This window comes from Leucoraja erinacea, chromosome 17 (genome assembly GCF_028641065.1).
Source record: "Leucoraja erinacea ecotype New England chromosome 17, Leri_hhj_1, whole genome shotgun sequence".
In the NCBI taxonomy this organism is placed as follows: Eukaryota; Metazoa; Chordata; class Chondrichthyes; order Rajiformes; family Rajidae; genus Leucoraja; species Leucoraja erinaceus.
The window spans coordinates 13,321,411-13,342,732 of NC_073393.1; the positions used below are offsets into that span (position 1 = coordinate 13,321,411).

At 39.9% G+C, this 21,322-nt stretch overlaps 1 protein-coding gene across 1 annotated transcript in view; it reads right to left on the minus strand.

Moving 5' to 3' along the window:
* Window positions 1-927: 927 nt before the first annotated feature.
* Window positions 928-21,322, minus strand: part of fa2h (fatty acid 2-hydroxylase) — a 79,801-nt gene continuing 59,406 nt past the window's right edge. The window contains exons 2-7 of the mRNA XM_055648578.1: window positions 18,347-18,427; window positions 15,344-15,486; window positions 10,515-10,621; window positions 8,736-8,908; window positions 6,272-6,524; window positions 928-3,445 (exon numbers count right to left, since the gene is read on the minus strand). Of these exons, the coding sequence (XP_055504553.1) occupies window positions 3,366-3,445; window positions 6,272-6,524; window positions 8,736-8,908; window positions 10,515-10,621; window positions 15,344-15,486; window positions 18,347-18,427 (837 nt within the window). The 3' untranslated portion in view covers window positions 928-3,365. The remainder of the gene's footprint in view (window positions 3,446-6,271; window positions 6,525-8,735; window positions 8,909-10,514; window positions 10,622-15,343; window positions 15,487-18,346; window positions 18,428-21,322) is intronic.

A 21,322-nucleotide genomic window follows, 5' to 3' on the forward strand; every position in this document is an offset into this window, starting at 1 on the left:
GGAAAGGGTGCAGCGAAGATTTACAAGGATGTTGCCAGGACCCGAGACCCTGAGCTATAGGAAGAGGCTGTGCTGGCTAGGACTATTCCTTGGAGCACAGGGGGATGAGGGATGATTTTAGAAGCGTTTAAAATCATGAGGTGAATAGATGGGTGGGAAATTGCAACCTTCACGTGGTCCGCCCCGTTTCAACAAATGCAAAACCTGCCATGCACAATCAAATAGAAGTTGTCCTCCAGCTTTAGGACGTCCACACCATACGCAAGAAGGTGAATAGATAAGGTAAATGCACAGTCTTTATCCAGAGTAGGGGAATAAGAACCAGAGGACACAGGTTTAAGTTGAGGTGGAAAGGATTTAACCCAAGTGATAGCTTTTTCCACACTAAACATAGTGGCTGTATGAAACAAGTTGCAAGAGGTGGTAGTTGAGGCAGGCACTATTACAAGGTTTAAAAAAAAATTTGGACAGGTGCATGGATAGGAAAGATTTAGAAGGATATGGGTCAAACGCAGGCAGGTGTGACAAGATGAGAAGGGGGTTCTTGGTCAGAGTGGGCAAGTAGGGCTGAATGGCCTGTTTTCATGTTGTGTGACTATGAACGCACACCCAGTTTCCTCCAGATTGTGCAGGTGTCTGGAACATGTGGTGTGATCCTTCACTTTCCATACATTGGCAATTCAATTATTAACACAACTTCATATCTTCCCAGCTTTTCATGAGAAATCTGGAGACAAAGACAACATTCAATACTCATTTTAAGATCAACACAGAACTATTCAGTGGCCAATTGACTCCTCCTCCCGCAGAAGTTGAATACAACCTCAAAACTGGCAGCCACAGATTACAACTTCCAGTTACCACTATAAATTGAAAAGGCAAGTTTATTAAATAGAAATAAATTGGAAACTGACAACTTAAAGAATGCTCGGTAAATCAAATATTAATTTTATGGTTACAAATTCGCATTCTGGAACAAAATTCTTTATAGATCTCCAATTGGCTCATTTTATACACTAGAAATTTATTAACATTTAGTCTATCAAAAGCAAATTGATACAATGCTTCAGATGTAAATCTATTAACAGTACACAAGATTCTACTGCCTGGGCAATGCTGTACAAGGGGTATGTTCCACTCTGCAAAATAACTTGTAGTTTCACACGACCCCAAGCAAGACCATTTTACAATATCCCTCAGTTGCCGAGTTCATAATTGTTTGTCAATAAAAAAGTTCTAATTTTCTCAAAACACCAGGCCTAGTAAACATTTCAGCAATGGCCAATTGGACAGAGGTTTAAGATTTGCATTTTACATGACATTCCACATGAGGAACATTTCCTAAGTTCAGCATTGAGAAAGGAGAGAGTTACGTTGGCAGAACAGACCGTTAGTTTTAAATTGTAACGTTTAATTTTCTCTTCAATTAGTGTTTCATATACTGGGTGCATCAAATGGTGGCGACCAAACTAATGGCTCAACAGTCCTGCAAACAATTAACAGACAAGGGTCACCAAAACTGGCAACTCCTTTGGAAAGGATATTAAACAATAGATCTGGGGTTCTGGTTCAAGTTAGGGGGGGGGAAAAAAAAACTTTCAAATCGTACCACTGATTCTAAGGATTAACATGAATTTAATTTCTAAACTAAAATCACTGCACAAAAATATGCAAGATAAACTGATGTATAAGCAGAGTATAAAAATAATGCCATACATTCTTCAATATCTCTGGACTAAAAAAATCCTATCGTGTTTTGATCAACAGGTATCCACCAGCATAAGTGGCGATACACCAGCTAGGGAGGCTTGAAACAGTAACGTCATCCAGTTCCCAAATTTGGTGAAACAACTATATCCTTATTAGAATGCTGAAACTGGAGAAATTGCAAATACATTGCTTGGGAAGAGAATTTGGACAAAAACTTTTTTCAAAATATACAGACCTTTATTTACAGTTACATTTCACCTTGAAAAGAATCTCTTCAGAATTCACAACGAATCAACATTTTGCAGTAAAATAATAGAAATTAAAATTTCTTCATCTGCATCGATAAGCCAGCATTTAGTCCCAGAAAGTTATGGAACTAAACCATTCAGGTTACATTTATACCATATAATCAGTGTCAAAAAAAAAATAGAAGATCCAAGTGTTAAGAGAAACTACAATTTAAGGGGTTGAGCTATCGAAAAGAATTCACTGTTAAAATGCTAAGTCTCTCTGTTGCAAGACAGCAGACTTAAAGGGCAGAGAATGTCTTCGGCATCTATATGCCCCATTAGTAGTTAGTTGAAACATCTACCCATCAAACTTTACTGCAATACCCTTGAGATACAAATTTCCAATTGCTGTTCTGTGGTTCTACTGATGACCTAACTATTTTGTGCAAAGCAAATCGCTCACCTGTAGATAAGAGATTCAAAATTACAATAAAGGGCTTCAGTGTTTCACAGCATTTTTGTTGAAAGTTTTGCAACAGGGAAAATGTACAATTTATTCAATGCCCTAAAAGGTTGAAGGAGCAAATTCTTCATGGCCTAGGTTCTTATTAAATACTGGGTGCATACAAAGCAGCTACTCTCAAAGCATTGTAGCCAGGAGCATCATATTTAAAGGGAATTAATGCACAGTGCTGGTGTGATCTGTGTAATTTGAATGCATAAAAAAGGCAGGGCTGGAGCAACTACATTTAAGGGTTTACGTAACTGGAAATAACGTGGAATCCACACCACGTATGAGGGAATAAAGCGACATAATTGTAAAAACCTTAACTAAACCCAGAGGAAATTCTTTGTGCAGGCAAGCTTTGAGGTTTGGAAATTAGAGATAACTTCTGAGTCGTTAGGCGATAAAACAAGTAAAAACGTTAGATTGCGGTTTTCACTGTTCATCAGATCTGTTAATATGGGAATTAACACTAAGCATAAACATGATAATTAATTTGTGCAGGTTTTTTATTTCCCTTTTTCAGTGTGCTTGCTAACCACAAACTGCTTAAAATTCAAAGCCCAAACATTAGTGTTAATACTCCCCACAATACATAACAGCTTTGACAAGATTTATAGACAAAGGTCCAAAAAAAATATTTAACAATTAATTAATAAATATTGATCAACAGGCAATATGGTTCTCTGAGATCAGGCACTTATGTTAGAAAAAGATTGGGGTACAACATTTTGGACAGAGTCAGAAAGCAGTGAAGCTTTTAACTTTTCCAGACGAGGAAGAAATCCTACGTGGAGCTGAAGAGGAGGGTTGAAGGCACGAGTCTGGCCATACGTAGGGAAGTATGGGATATAGATTCTCAAGAGGCTGGCTGATTGATGAGGCATTAATTGTGTGGATCTGAAGATCGATTGTTGATATCAGTGAATCTTCTCAAATGTTTCTTCTGGAATTACCGTTTTAAATGGGTAGTCCCACAGCCTACTAGTAATTCCAAATCCTAAAATGGGAAAAGATAAATAGAGGAACACAGATTAGACGCTGTAGTAAAACAGACACATTTGCAATTGATCTATGAAGAATGAGAACTCATGGAATGGACTCATTTATTAATCTTGATGAATTGATTTATTCCAATTAATAGCTGTTCAATTCAATTGGAATTTCTCCCCAGGTTTGACAGATTTAAGCAGAATATTCATACCTTTGATTAGTTTAGTTCAGAGATACAGTGCGGAAGTCCACCAAGTCGGCACCGGCCAATCCGCACATCAACACTATCCTACACACGCCAGGGACAATTTACATTTCTACCAAGCCAATTAACCTACAAACTTGTATGTCTTTGGAGTGTGGGAGGAAGCCAAAGATCTCGGAGAAAAACCCACGCAGGTCACCGGGAGAATGTACAAACTCCATACATTGTAGTCTAATGATCTATCCCATCCCAACCAATTAGACATTCATTGCTACATTTGAGACACTAAATCCACCAATAACCTGCCATGCCTTGTCCTGCCTCTTCTCTGTGTAATAATCAGTATCTGCAGTTCCTTGTTTCTACAAAATGGCTACTTGCTAGCGAGGGTGAAGTGGAAATCAGACAACTCTCAACACCTTTGAAGTGCTTGCCAGAATACATTAGCAGCACAAGGGAGCACAGAGGATAATGTTTAAGATGACAGATTGCAAGATTAAATCCAAGAAGATTTACCTATTACTCAACACCTCTTCACAAAAGTTATTCCTCACTCAAAATATTGATTGCCCATTTTTTTTTAAGCTAGCTGCTGGTCACAAAGTAATTTTGTAATCCCTTACCCACCTCTGTACACCCAAGGAGTCTCTCTCCCACCACTCCCCATTGACTTTCACACTTAAAGTTCAGACAGCAATGAAAATTGTACCCTGCTCATGTCAGAACATGGATGATCACATCAACACATCTTTCATTTTGCATCACAGGGGATGTTTCTGGGGTTAAACAGGGGTGACCATGGGATAAACAGTCTTGACTTTACCATAGGATAAACTGTTAACAAATTTATCTGGCCAATGGGTGCAGTGAGAGAGCAAGAACCCAGACACAAGGTGTGAGTTGTCAGATTCAGAGTAGGAGGATATACCTGACAGGCCAGGCACATCCCAGAGGGATGAAAAAACAAACAGGCCACAGATGTATGCTATCAGCAACAAGAGAGCTGCCCTGAGCTAATATCTAAGTAATTGGAGGCCCTCAGACTATCTTTAAATGGACTTTACCTTTCACTAAACATTATTCCCTTCATCGTGTATCTGTACACTGTGAATGGCTCGATTAAGGTCATGTGATAGGAGCAAATTAGGCCATTAGGTCCATCAAGTCTACTCCATCATTCATTCATGGCTGATCTATCTCTCCCTCTTAACCCCATTCTCCTGCCTTTCCCCCATAACCCCTGACACCCGTACTAAGAATAAATCTATCTTATCTATCTGCCATAAAATGATCCATTGACTTGGCATCCACAGCCTTCTGTGGCAAAGAATTCCACAGATTCACCACCCTCTGACTAAAGAAATTCCTCCTCATCTCCTTCCGAAAGGAAAGTCGAAGGCTATGACTTCCAGTCCTAGACTCTCCCACTAGTGGAAACATCCTCTCCACATTCACTCAATTCAAGACTTTCACTATTCTGTACATTTCAATGAGGCCCCCCCTCATTCTACTAAACTCCAGCGAGTACAGGCCCAGTGCCATCAAACTCTCAACCCACTCATTCCTGGCATCATTCTTGTAAACCCACTCTTCCTGGGATCATTCTCCGGGTCCAGCACATCCTTCCTCATATATGGTGCCCAAAATTGCTCACAATACTCCAAATGTGGCCTCACCAGTGATCTTGGATTCTCAGCATTACATCCCTGTTTTTGTATTCTAGCCCTCTTGAAATAAATACACAATTGTAATCATGTATTGTCTTCCATAGACTGGTTAGCACGCAAATGTTTTTAATTGTACCTCGCTACACGTGGCAATAAATGAAACAAATAACTTAATCGCAGGCAACACCAGCCTGGGGAATATCTACTCAAAAAACTCACTCAATAGGTTTCTCTCTCAAGTAATACATACTAAACTAGTGACAGGCTACCCATCTCAAAACAGCATGGAATACCAATACAAGAAACATTACACCCACGAGACTAAGGTTAGTTTGTTACAGGTAGGAAATAAACCCTGCACTAAAATTAAGAGAAAGATTCATACATGTAATCTTTCCCCACATGAACCGAGTATCGAATTATCCAAAACTGGGATTAAGATATTATTATCTGGACAAAACAGGAATGTTTCACCTAAATCCACCACATTCAATGCTGGGTTCTAAAATAATGTTTTCCAGTACCTACAACCCGTGAGGGACATGTGTTTACATCTCAGTGCTTCAAATTTGGTGAATTAATGATATTTTGGCAGTGAGAGCAGGTTGGGGCTGGAGGAGGAGGCAGAGAGGTGGCAGGACATGAGAACAATGGACAGGGGACCCAGATGATGTCTTAGCTCTTCAGTGAGAGCAGGTATTTTCTTTGATGCTCTAAACAAAATATAGCCGTATTGGCCAACACCTCATCGCCACCTGCTCATCACACAATGAAAGCACTAAACATGGAGCATTGCCTCAAATCCTGAATGGAGGTTTGCATTAACAAACTAGAGTAAAGCATATAAATAAAGATTTTAGGGTTACTAACTTCCACGAGGTTTGGCGGAAAATGCAATAAATGACAAGTTCTGGAATTATGTTAGTATTAAAACAAATGTGTCAAAAGAAATTTGTTGTACCTAATTTTTGATGTTCAAAATGATGCTTTACATGGTATGCTTTAAGTCCGTAGAGGTAGCTGCCCTTCTTTGGAGATCCGTAATGCAGATAATAATGTATCATATCATAAACGACATAGCCACCAAGACCACCGACAAAGATGGATTTGCCAACTGCTCCTGGAGCAATCAAGTGGAAAGCAGTATAAAATAAAGCTACGACGAGTGATGCTGGAACAGGTGGGAAGACCAGCCGGGAGCCATCGAATGGGGACTGCAGGTAAGAGAGAGAGGACATGTAAATACTTCAGATTTAAATGCAGTTTTCATGTAACATTCAACAGCACCAATTTGTACACCACAGTATTGTAACTACTTTGCAATAAGCCATTAGCTTCAAAAGAAAGGAACGTATCCACATTTTACCCCTTAGGGAAGGAATATTGGGGCATCATTTGTAATAATTCAATATATGGATTGTTATTTTCTTTGCACTGCACAAAGAGGGAACAATAATGAGCAATAAAAACAATTGCAAAGTATTCAGGCTCTTGACAGAATGTGCGCGTGCCCATTTAGCACAAATTGTTCATTATTTTAAACAATAAATTGTTGCAAATTAGAGACAAAATAAATAGTGCATCTTTTGGGGGAAACTTTTTTTTAGACAGCAAAAATGGACAAAATTACTTGACACAGGTTGATAAGTGATAGGAGCAGATGGGCCAAATGGCCCGATTTAAATTTACTCCTCCATTCAATCATGGCTGATCTGTTTTTCCCTCTTAATCTCATTCTCCGACCTTCTCCCCATATCTCTTGTCGCCTGTACTTATCAAGAATCTATCTATCTCTGCCATAAAAATATCCATTGACGGGCTCCACAGCCTTCTGTGGCAACGAATTCCACAGATTCACCACCCACTGACTAAAGATTCTCAAAAATTGTCTGGCATACAAGGCAAATAATTAATTCCCTGCTGAACACCTGATGCTGCACAACTCTCGAATCAAAATATGGGTCTATTGAAGAGTTAAATATTATAAATGACAAATAGAGGGCACTTCTAAAATTACCCATCTAGTCAACGGAATGGAATTTATTGCACTGTATTCACAAAAACTCCCCATGTCCTTTTTTTCTCCCTCAGCCCCACCACTGTCTCCCCAGGCACATTTTCATTCTTAGGGGGATATGGTAGAATAAATGATATAAGAATGACAGATGGTAAAAAAGTAGATAATTAAACTTTAGAACCATTAACGTTTTATTTATTGAAGGTGATGTGAAGTGCAAGGCCAGATAGTGGAAGGGAATTGGCTACACCTCGATTAAGAAAGATATTAACACGTCCTCTCCTAGTTACGAACACCTGATTAATGGACACCACATGTTTGGGAGACCAGAGGGAGGGGTTGGTTTACCAGGGCTGCAGGCATCTACTGGGTGGGACCGAGGCATTCTCTCATGCCTTCTCACCCTTCACCACCACTGCAAGGATCAGAGCCGAATCGAACCAAGAGGTGCTGGGATTGCCGAGTTGACTCATTTACTCTGCGGGTCAGTGAGGCCAGCCAGTGGCCACCGCCCTGCTCCCGTCACAGTTGCTCCTGTGATTGTCACCCACACACAGTTTTTAATCATTTACTTGACCAGTTAATGTCACCAAGAGTTGCCAGGAAATTAACCCTAAAGGAACCTTCACTTTTGTATCGTTAAAAATAAAAAGTAATCAATTGTCACTGCAATACTAAAGACATAATTCTATGAGCCAAATAAGGGCACAACTGCTTCCCTCCCAAGCCTGCTCTCCAAGTGACTGTCAGTGTCACGAGGAGAACACCAAATGGTGTTTGCCAACAGATGCTTGCCCATCAGACATTCAAAACTCTAAAGGACAGTGGATTTATTACAAAAGGCGGCCCTCACTAAGAAATCTTTTATCGTTCATTGTATCAATGTACCCACACAAGAGGGGAATAGATCGAGTAGATCCATAGAGTCTCTTGCCCAGAGTAGGTGAATCAAGGATCAGAGGACATACGTTTAAGGTGAAAGGGAAGAGATTTAATAGGAATCTGAGGGGGGTAACATTTTCCATACAAAGGTGGTGGGTGTATGGAAGAAGCTGCCAGAAGACGTAGTTGAGCTAGAGACTATCCCAACATTTAAGAAACAGTTAGACAGGTACATGGATAGGGCAGGTTTGAAGGGATATGGGCCAAACATGGGCAGGTGGGACTAATGTTGCCCGGTGTGGGCAAGTTGAGCTGAAGGGCCTGTTTCCATGCTGTATCACTCTGTGAAAACTATTTGATAATGACACTCAAATCCCTGTGCTTTTATTCAGGAATAAATTTAAGATGTCCTGTTAATCTGAAAATTCAAAATGTGAATAAGAATGTTATCACTACAATGGAGGCTGTGTGAAAACCCCACGTTTAAACCATCAGGCAGGCAGGAATCCACCCATTTCCCAGTCACCTTGTGATGCTGTCCGTGAAGCATGAAGTGAAGAGTGATGAGATAGTAATTGCTAGCAGGTGGCTTCATATGGAAAACGTATCGATGGATCAGGTACTCAACCAAGGACCACAGAAACATCCCAAACACGAATAATAGAGGGAAGCAGTACTTGTGGACACGGATGGAGTATTCTACATAGAAAGAGAAACAATTAGTGAACCGTTGCTGCTTATCCAACAGCCGCCCATTCGCAAACTTCAGATCCACACAAACAAGCATGACTTGGTGCAAACACCAAGCGTGAGAGGTTGGTGCTTCCAGCTGGTATATACCATCCTTGCAGCTCTGCTTCAGTCTCGTCATTTGCCACAAGTTGCCCAGCTGAAGCTTGCCCCAGGGCACAGGAATCATCGCATCAATATTAGGGGTACCACATGGAGATCAGAAGGACAGTGGGAGGCTGCAGGTGTCGACCCAATATAGGAATGGCCTCTACTCCCATTTGAATCCAGAGTGATTTACACTGGGTATTGGGGAGTGAGCAAGAGTTAGAACCCAGGCATGCATCTTTAAGCATGACTAGAAATACCAATATGATTAATGTACAGTCACTCTCCAACTTGCGCAATAGGTGACCTAGGCAAACTCTCGTTTTCGTAAACAATTCTGTACTCAGTCCCTAGTGCAAGCAAAGCAGTTTGTAATTTCCACAACACTGTACAGTCACTCAACAAGCAGGCAGCGGTGTGTACCCAGAACACTGTCCACCACAGAAAGTGCTCCGACGACGAGATAGTACCCAGGCCGGCAATGGCGGCGGTATTACCCAGAAGGTCATGCACCGCAGAAAGTCCCCAGACACAGGGAGGAGGGGATGGGGATTCCAAGTTACCTAAACTCTGACCTGCGCAAGAGTTCACAGAACGTAACCCTTACACAAGTCACGGAGTGCCTGTACGGTTAAAATAAAATGTTTCCGATGAGCGGACTAAGTGGCGCTCTCCACATCTAAAAAGATGTGCACCACTCATTTAATTGATGTAGACAAGCGAGAAACACCAAACTGCTCAAAACTATGATCATTTATTTTGGAGGGGTCAAGGAAAGAGCGTTCACGTCGCGACCCTGCTTCGACCAATCTGTTTGTATGCAGATGCCGAGAAGTGTGTTCAGCTCTGGCTGAGCAACTTCTAATCTTGTGTGGGCTCGATAAGATGAGTTTGGAGATGTTCAGCATTAATGAAAAAATGCAAATTATTTCCATTTCTCCAGCCAGTGATCACACCACCTGAATTTTTAATAACCATTATTATCACAATGCCTTAAAAACTAGTGCACAAGAACAAAGATACATTCCAGCACTTGCCTTTTGTAAAATAGCAATGCAGAGATCTATAAAAACCTGGGACAAAAAGTGTGGGAAAGAACTGCAGATGCTGGTTTAAATCAAAGGTAGGCCAAATGCTGGAGTAAGTCAGCGGGACAGGCAGCATTTCTGGAGAGAAGGAATGGGTGATGTTTCGGGTCTGAAGAAGGGTCTCGACCCAAAATGCCACCCATTCCTTCTCTCCAGAGATGCTGTCTGTCCCGCTGACTTACTCCAGTGTTTTGTGGCTGACTTCTATAAAATCCTACTCATTTATGATAGTAAAATGTCTTGAAACCATATTAGCAGGCAACTAAATATTATAACTAAATGGTTGGGAAGGAACTGCTGATGCTGGTTTAAATTGTGTCGATCATCTTAACATTATGACTGTTGCACAAATACTTGCCATTTGAAAACTATTACAATACCTGTTGTGAAAGATGTGAAAATTCTAGTGTTGCCTTGCGCGAGGTCAGTGTAGCAATACCAACTACAAAGAATCACAATGGGAACCCAAACCAATGGCACCATATACCTGCAGAGGGAAAGGACACAGGTTGAAAGGCTTCACATGTAGCTCAACCGACTGCGAAGGGAGAAATGGGGAGACCGTGGCATTGTAGGTGGAACACTTCTCACCTTTCACATACAAAGCAATGCATAACACCAAGAACATCCACAGGTTCACATCAAGAGGAGCTACCTTGGTCAAGAGTTTTACCCATTCATGTACCAGTCAATGTCATAGCTAGAGCCACAACACAATTCTTTAGATGGAGCTTGGAGTCCAAAATAGGATGGTTGTCCACCTGCATGCAGACATACCAGCAAACCCAAGCTGCAAGTTAGAGGCAGGAAACTGTAAATATTGCTCCCCTGCATGTGAAATGAAGATGCCCATGTCTTAAATGTTACTATTCATGCAACCATCACTTACAAATAGAATAAAAGCAATGGCAATTCATTGATGTATCATAGTGATTGAGAACTATGAAGTCTTTTAACAGTTTGTTAACACAAAACTGGTATCAATGAAGCATTTTCTCTCCATAATGGCATCTTAAACCTGCTAGCATTATCTAGTTTAAATGTCATATGTACCAAGATACAGATGAAAAGCGTTGGTTTGCGTGCTTTAAGGGTTAACACGATGCTGTTGCTTCTTTCCAATGTTGCTCATGCTGTGTTCGATTTGATCGCCCACCTGGCTGACGTAGTACTTTCATCAACCACATCGCTATATCAAGCCTTGTCTTCTGTTGCAGCAGCATGACCTGAAGCCACTGTAATCATGCCAGCTATCACCTCCCGCAGCCACCCCTCCTCATCCACGCACCAATGTCTCTGAACTGACCACAAAACAACGCCTGAGAGGCAAGCTCATGGTCTGTTCATTTTCCCCTTCACCTTCTATCCCCACCATCACACGTTTTAGTTAATGATTCCCAATTTATCCCTACGCTCCTGACTTTGCCTCTGCTTCGAAATTTGCACCAATTATCACGATTCTAAATTTCTGTGTCATTGTTAGTTTTTTGAAAACTTGCAAAGAAATGTAACCCGTTCTACCCTCTGCGTACAACTTACATGCCAGATAACTGAACCTCAAATCCTGCTCCAATTCCAAATTGAATAAAACATGGTCTGAATCTTGTGGGGAAAGTCCAAGACTTCTTAATACAGCGACGGTAAGCTTGGGACTTGCCATACATGTGTGCAGCAAGTCTCAAACAAGGTGGCAGCTATTCACTCAAATTCACTACTCAGTTATGTGGCTATGTAGCAAAACACAAAGATACAGCTATTAAAATTGAGATAAGGAACTACAGATGGGTCTGGTCTACAAAATAAAGCGCTGTTGGAACTCAGAGAGCTGGTCAGAATCTGTGGAGGGAATGCAGAGGTGGTGTACAGATCAGGACCCATTGGGTCTGAAGAAGGGTCCCAACCCGATACATTGGCTGATCCAACTCCTCTAGAGATGCTACCCGACCTGCTGAGCCAACACTTTTTGCTTTAAACAGCAATCACAAATCTGGAGAACCCATATCAGAACATACCTGGCCCATGAAGCACTACTGATTATGGAAGTGGAGAATGGCATCACGGACTCGAGTGATTTATTGCCGATAATTTAAATTTAAGATAACTTTTCTTCTCAACTAAGCAATTAAATACAGTGCCCTCCATAATGTTTGGGACAAAGACCCATAATGTATTTATTTGCCTCTGTACTCCACAATTTGAGATTTATAATAGAAAAAAAACACATGTTGTTAAAGTGCACGTTGTCAGATTTTAATAAAGGCCATTTCCATACATTTTGGTTGCACCATGTAGAAATTACAGCTGTGTTTATACATAGCCCCCCACAATGTGCACTTTAACCACATGTGAATTTTTCTATTACAAATCTCAAATTGTGGAGGCAAATAAATAAATTATGGGTCTTTCTCCCAAACATTATGGAGGGCGCTGTAAGTGAGATTTGTTCCGGTTCCACCATCTGCCAGTATTTCTATATATATAACACCCTACTGAAGTGCCTACTTTCCACCAAATGAGCAACTATAATCTCCCAAGCCATTTTTTATTCCCCCAATTTAATAACAAACATGGATATAACTGGCTGGTGACCACTGATTTGGGGCAATATTACAATGCTGGTTGCAAAACTAAAATTAGAAACACTACTCCAAAGTCAAGCAAATATTCCATTCAGCAGAAATAGAATTGCTCATCGATCTAGCAGCATTTGAAACCAGGTAAGCTGCAACCAATCATTAGGTGGATCAGTTAGAATCACCAACATTCCAATATACATTTTAATTTTATGTTTGAAACGAAAGATGCAAAATTGGTCAATACATAGAAAATAAACAAGCTTTTTCTCTAAGCAAGTTGCAATGACAATTTTGCAAGGAACATTCACACTGTTTAAAAAGTTACAAATCTTCAGTATAAAATGCCTCCATGTGTTGAGAGCCAGGATGATGTTCAGCCTTAAAATAGCGGAAAACAAACCAGTTTAAGGATAACTGGCTTTATAAAGACAACCCCCCTGACCAAGATACCACCTGACATCAAACATGGCCATAATGTGCTGCCCATCGTTTTGGACGACAGCATGTTTGTTTGAGATGCTGAAGTTTATGCATGATTCTCTATTTAACGGCAGGTATTATATACACAATTTTGTATGAAGTGTTTAAGACAAAGAAAGTGGGGGACGGTGTTGTGCAACATTCATGAACAAATGTGGGCCCCGACCAGTTACATCTGTAACCACTATGTTTTCCCCAAATGTGGGTATGTAGTTTTACCATTCCTTAAGAAAACGTATGAAGTCCAATGTACACAAAAATGCTGGAGAAACTCAGCGGGTGCAGCGGCATCTATGGAGCGAAGGAGATAGGCAACTTTCGGGCCGAAAGCCTTCTTCAGACAATGAAGTCCAATAACAGAACCACTAACAGCCAGTACCATAGCAAGATGCAACAAAAAGTTGGGAGAGGAGACAAGTAAAACTTTGCCAACCTACGATGAATAATGTTTAAGAGGGAACTGCAGATTCTGGAGAATCGAAGGTTATCATTAAAATAGTGCAGCAGCATCTATTAAGGTGGCAGGTTTAACCCTTCTTCAGACAGTATCAGAGGCCCGAAACGCCTTTTATGAGCCACCCGCTGAGTTTCTCCAGCTTTTCTGTGTAACCTCATGGGTCTAGGATCATTAAAATAGTGATTTAAAGTGCATGCACAAGTCTGGAAATCATGGGATAGGCCAGATTGTAGTCTGGAAATCGGATTCCAACTATTTATTCTTTCGACATAATTTTCAATGCATTTGTGCTATTTATAATTTTTTTCTCGTTTCAGTGCCCCTTTTTTAAAAAAAGACCAAATAGTGGTTAGATAATAATTTCCACTGCAGTACACACAGTAGTCCAAACAGTGAATTTAAAAACATGCTTTAAACAGTGGCAGCATGCTACAGACAGCAAGCAACAAAAGCATGCAGTGAAACAGCAATTTAACACATTAAACTAAAACTTTATTTAGTAATTGATTGAGCAGAACATTCCTCAAGAGTCTGATACTTTAATTCAAATCAACAACAATTTTGCAACTATCCTTGGAGGAAATAAATGGGTTTTTGTATAGCAAGGAAGGATCCGTGGTCAGTTCTACCACAGATCCATTGATAATTTCACAGCTCTAAAAGAGATACACTAATGAAATGTTTTTGGAACCCCCCACCACCAAACCCAGCATGCAAATTACTGATAAAATAATGCAATAGTTCTTTAGCTCGTTAAATTTACTTGTATGGCCATCTTTGGTGAGAGTCAGCCCAAGATTAACAATAAACTAAACTCAATAAACAAAACTCAACATTCACTGCATTGTTCAATATAGCAGCATTCAATGGAGATTATATAAATGAACTAATCTCTGAATGCAATTGGAACTTGAAGGAATGGTAGATGCCATGTAGGAAATCATGCAACTTGTTTTCAATGGTGCAGCAACAAATCCACCTCCAAGCAATTAATATTTACCAAAACCTCACCATTCTATATTTCCAAATGTTTAGGAATATTCCGTGGAGGTAATTGACACATTTGGTAATTTTCTTTTTCTTTTGCTGTTTTCGTTTCTAATGAATTAAAGGTAGATTTCTATTTTAAAAGAACCAAGAGATCACAAAAATATTCAACAAGACACTGTTTTTCAAACCGATTATGTCAGATTTAATTACACATCATGAATTTCTGATTGCTCAGTTACCATAGGCCTGTAGGATATGGTTAAATAGAATGAGAAAATGTTAGATTGATAACTTCAACACTAGTTTCCGTCTTGAGTCCGTTCATAAAAATCCACATTAAAAGTGCAACCAATGTTGGCATCAAATACTTGTGTCTTCTGTCAGAACACTAAATGCAGTATGTTGACATAGTCAGCCACTAATCGCAAGGAATAATCAAAAAGGTATATGGTTCCAGTTTTCTGTCTGAAAACTCCTCCTGTGTTCGTGTTTCTAACACCAAGGAATTAATAGAAAATGTAATATTCTTTGCTCAAATTAATTATGCACCACAACTAAACTATATAGCATGTAGATATGCAAATTATACAATCAAATAACTCAAAGATTCAATAATCAAATCCAAAACCTACTTTAACAATAGGAATTATCCTGCAATTCATCACTGGAGAACTCATTAAACCAAGCTATGATTTCAGTTCCTTACCAGGCTGTTTTTGAACAAGCTTCTACGAGATCAGAATAGAAGAGGCGTATAGGCCGATCTATTGGCTGATGCACCCATTCATCGTACTTCTCACGTAAAAGACCAACTTGCCACAACAAAGGCTTATTCCAGTCCACTAAATCCTGAGAATCAGAAAAATCAGCGTTGTATCAACATGTTGGGACAATTAAAGAAAAACAAGAGAATTGACCTCAATGAGAACTTAAATCCATTTTAATTTCTTAATCTCTATGCAAAACATAATTCTGATATCTATTCATCAACAGTAAAGTTTAATGACAGAATTAGAGTCTGTTAATTCTCCTTGGCAGCTTGTTCCTGATAGCTACTGTTTAGTTTATTTTCCCTCCGTTCAAAACTCCTTCCTCTCATCTTAAACCTATGCCCTATTATTTTTGAATCCTTTACCAGGCAAAAAAAACAACAAAAAAACTACCTTTACAGCAAGGGTTCCCAACCTGGGGTAAATTTACCCCCACCGGGTAAATTTGATGATTCTGGATTTGTACATGTTTTTTCTCATTAACTGAATGCGTTTGGTTCTGGTATACTGGTATCTGTTCAACATTAGTTGTTCATAAATAAGTGAAATAACATTGTTATGTGCTATTAAAGTTGCCAGGGGTAAACGGGACAAAAACATCGGGAACCCCTGCTTTACAGTACCTGCGCCTGTTATAATTTTATACCCTAGGTCACCTATCGATTCCCTTCGGTGCAGGGAAAGCAACTGCAGCCTATCTAATCCCTCCCTAGAATCGAAGGCCTCCATTCTAAACAACATCCTAGTGAATCTCCTCTCTGCTATCACACCGTTCCTGTGGTGTGCCCAGAATGCAAACAATATTCAAAGTGGGCTCTAACTGGTATTCTGGAAAGTTGTAACACAACCCTCCCAACTTTTATATTCCATGTGCAGGAAGGAACTGCAGATGCAGGTTTAGACCGAAGATAGACACAAAATGTTGGTCATTCAGTGGGACAGGCAGCGTCTCTGGAGAGAAGGAATGGGTGACATTTTGGGTCGAGACCCTTATATTCTATGCACCGACTTATCAAAGCAAGCATGCTACACCTCTTCACTAGCCTAACTACCTGTGTTGCCACTTTCAGGAAACTATGGATTTGAACCCAGCGATCTTTCTGTTCATCAATATTCTTTAATGCCCATTCTTTAAAGCTTATACTCAAATTTTGGAAAAATGCTCCAATACCAACAATAAAAATGTGGATTTCAAACATGTTTGAAACACTACGCTTGGAAGAGATGAGACTCCTCCTAGCAGGCAAAGCAGACCATTTCCAAAAGACGTGGTCTGCATTTATGGAACTATTACAAGCATAAGGTGCAATAGTAATTCAAAATATAAAATGGTACCAGGATCTGGTAACCGGGGGTATAAAATATATATATTTTTTTTTAAAACACGGTTGGTATATCCTTTTTTGCGGAGTTTTGTGTTACAATAGAGCGATTGTTTTTCCTTTTTTTTTCTTTTCTTTCTAGGGTCTTATTTCCTTTCTTTACTTCCTTCTCTAACTTCTTCCCTAAGGGGCTTTCTTTTCCCAACACTTCAATCAATCAATCAATCAACCTTTATTGTCATCTTGCAAGCAACAAGTACAGTGCAAAATGAAAAGACGTTTCCCAGTGAATAGCGGAGCCTCGCACATGAAATTTAAAACACTTCTCACATAATAACACTAAAAAAAACAATCCAGTCCCTGATGGAACAGAATAAATAGTTAAAATCAGGTAAAAAACACAATGTTAAAAACAGTAAACCAATCATAAAAAAATGTCCTGCACCTTCACGATTCTTGCTCACTTTCCTTACTTCTTTTATTTCTATCTTTTTTAAAGCTCAAAAAACGAAGTGGTACAACAAATGTAATAAGATATATCTGATGTGTATTATTGTAATTTACTGTACTTCTAATAAAAATAAAATTCAAAAAAATATATATTCTTTAATGCCCATTCAATACATGGACTGGGTCTTTATTTAATCTTCATTGGTGAAGAAATATACACAGAACATCGATGTTGATACACCAGCCTCAAAAATGGGAGATCCAATTTGGTTGAGAGCTTATTTGACCAATGAATCAACATCCAGCAGTAATTTGAGATCAGAACAGGTACTTACAATTTATGGACCCGCTCAAGCACGAGAAATGGCAGATAGGAATTTCCCTAATTGTTAACAATGTTTGTTTATAGTTTTCCATAGATTTAGAGATTAGATATAAATCTTCAAGAGGGATATTGAAATTATTCAATGAGGCAGACAAATGCAATCATTCTAGTTTGCAGATAGTTTAATGAAACGAGTGCAAGGATAGCGAACCTATCATTCAATTATATGGGCCAATTTGAAGTTTGGTATCAGGCCAATAATAATCCATGTGCATCAACTCTAATCTTCCGTTCTGCTGTTAACACCAAAATGTTGACCTTAGTATTGAGTAAAAGAATCAAAAAACAATTTGGCGCCTTTATGTATAATGCTACATTAGTTCAAATTCATTCAGATTTTTTTCTCTTTGGATTCCTAAAAATGTGGGCTATGGGCAGCATGGTGGCACAGATGTAGAGTTGCTGCCTGAGATCCGGATTCAATCCTGACTATGGGTGCTGCCTGTACGGAGTTTGTACATGACCACATCGGTTTTCCTCCCACACTCATAAGAAATATAGGTTTGTAGGTTAATTGGCTTATAAAATTGTAATTGTTGTGTGTGTGTGTGTGTGTGTGTGTGTGTGTGTGTGTGTGTGTGTGTGTGTGTGTGTGTGTGTGTGTGTGTGTGTGTGTGTGTGTGTGTGTGGGATAGTGTTAGTGCACATGGATCGTTGGTGAAAGATCTGTTTTCACACTATCTCGAAACTAAAGAGCAACAAAACGGTTCCTTGCAACTAATAGTGGATGCACAGCTCAACAAAGCTGCACTGATACAATCCCCAGAAGCTCAAATCCTTACATTTTCTGGATCCACCGACTTGCACCTGCCATCCATCACCAAACCCGATGCTTGATGGTTTATTCGTCTTTCTCTAAATGCCTGTGGAAGCAAAAAAACATCTTGGTCATAATTTGGTCTAAAAGCAGATTGTTTATGTAGGACAATGAATTGCTTGCTTGTACAAAGATTGCAACATTTCCACTTAACTATTTTTGAAATTTCTCTTAATTTAACAGTATCAAAGGAACCAACAAAAAGTTGCCATTTCCCAGCTACAGTTGCTGTCAGAAACTTTTACCGTTGTTCAGAACCCCGTTTCAAGAGGTTAACTTCATCTAGTACACAAGGGCATTACAATACAAGATTTATGACAGAGATAGCACATAGCTTTGAAATGTTGAAGCTGGACTAAAACCAATTTGAAAGAATGCTACTTTAAGGGCCTGTCCCATTTGGGCGGCATTTATGCGTGATTTATGCTACATCATTTACACATCACGACACACGCCAGGATTTTGGGATGTACAAAATCTTTGCGCGCCAGGAATTTGGGATGTACAAAATGACGCGCCATCTGCATGACGCCCAAGTGAGACAGGCCCTTTAGGCAGCACAGTGGCACAGCTGCCTCACAGCACCCAAGATCCAGGTTTGATAATGACCTCGGGTGCTGTCAGCGTGGAGTTTGTACGTTCTCCTTTTGATCGTGCAGCTTTCCCTTGGGTGCTCTGGTTTTCTTTCACCACTCTCACCACTCCGTACATGCATTATTAACACAACCAGCTATTAATACTGGATGATTTCATTCATATGTGGTGGGACATTCCGCTCTTGTGCCTCAGTTTTGGGAAGTGCTTTGTTGCTATCTTTCTGGTTGAACAAATAGCTCACCACTACAGAAGGAAATATACTCCAGCTCCTCAAGTGGTAGCAACCAGAAAATACAAAACATGCACAATTGTTCAGATTAGTTACACAACACAATCAAAAGACTTGATCATATGTAGGAACATTCTCCAATTTCATTTCAGAAATGCTTCCTCATGCACAAAAGATCCCATTACAAACCCTCTACAAATGTTCACAATGTTGCATGGTGGTAGAGGTGCTGCCTTACAGCGCCAGAGACCCGGGTTCGACCCTGACCACGGGTGCTGTCTGTACGGAGTTTGTACATTCTCCGTGACCTGTGTGGGTTTTCCCCGGGTGCTCTGGTTTCCTCCCACACTCCAAAGACGTACAGGTTTGCAGGTTAATTGCCTTGGTAAAATTATAAATTGTCCCTAGTGAGTGCAGAGTAGTGTTAATGTGCAGGGATCGCTGGTTGGCGTGGATTTGGTGGGCCGAAGGGCCTGCTTCCACACTAACACCAAACTAAACTTGAGGGGCATTGTTTTTATTGCTTGTATCTTTGCACTATTATTTTCCATTTGTTTTCTGTATGCTGAAATGTGTTTATTACGGTGTTTACACAGTACTATGCTAATATTCGTTGTGATGCTGCCAGTCAGAATTTCATTGTTCTGTTTCGAGACTATGGGAATAAAACGCTCTTGACTCTTGGAATAAGTTAATATGCATTGCACAGGCATAAAGCTTCACACCAACAATGGCAAACGCTAAACATCGAGTGCAACAACTGCTCTTGCAGGGATACTTGCCACACTGATAATGTCAAACATTATTGAGAGTTACAGTCAAACAATTCAAATCTGCAAATTTCTTTATTAAGGTCCCACATTTAAATCTAGATCTAGATCTAGGACAGAGCCCTTCAGACTGTCAAATCTATATGTATATCTAGATCTAGATCTAGATCTATCTCTAGATCTATCTCTAGATCTATCTCTAGATCTATCTCTAGATCTATCTCTAGATCTAGAGATATATATAATATACATATAGATTTGACAGTCTGAAGGACTCTGTCCCAAAACGTCATCTATTCCTTTTCTCCAGAGATGCTGCCCGACCCATTGAGTTACTCCAGCATTTTGTGTCTATCACCAATTTGACAGACTATGTGAAAGAAAGACCAAACGCTGGAGTAACTCGGTGGGTCAGGCTGCATCCCTGGAGAACATGGATAAGCATTGTTCTGGGTCAGAACCTTTCAGACAGACCATGTGTCCTTGTACCATTCTTTCTCCAGACTTCAATGCAGCACGTCTCGTGGCATTGCAGCTGCAACCAGGGACGATTCAAAAACAGTCTCCAAAGTTCCCTGTTGTGATTAGCAGCACGGGCAAGTTCACCCGGGCACAGCGATTTACATATTTTCTTGCCAAAAATTGTATACCCTTCATACTCTTTTGCTATATTTATCCCAATGAATGTTTTCCATATTGTCCTCTTGAACCACAACAGTGGCTTCAAACCTTGTGTAAACACCTGGGGTATTCATTAAAATCATCTTTTGGGTACCATGCTGGCCCTGCTATCACTGGCAACCTTGTTCTGCTTTTTTTTTCTTTTTTTTAAAAATGTATTTGGCTTTTTTTTAATCTTGCCTTTACTTCTATGCACAACTCCACTTGCTTTTCCCTTATAATTACAGTCCCCTAATTGTCTTTCTGCTGTATCAGTGTTGTACATGAGCTTCACTTGTTAGCCTCAGCTTACCTCATGCACCTTGTACCAAGGCCCCTCAATACAGTTAACCCATCCACTATGGAAAGATTTACCACAAATGGCTTGCTTCTTTGCCCGCTGCTCTCAGAGGCTGGATTCATACCTCCAAGTAACAGTTTCCAATCATCTTTTACCAACTCACTTCAGTCTGGAAAGACTGTCTTGCTTTATCTGTTCTTTTCCATAACTGCATCAGAACAAACATTCTGATCATGACGACAAATGCATTCATGTTGTGGATACCCCTTCAAGCTTCGATCCATAAAACCAACTCCCAAACAGTGTCCTCTTGTTTGGCTTGCTAGATACCGGCTAAAATAAATCTCCCGATTGTAACTTTGTAATTCTGTGCAGCTTTTACGA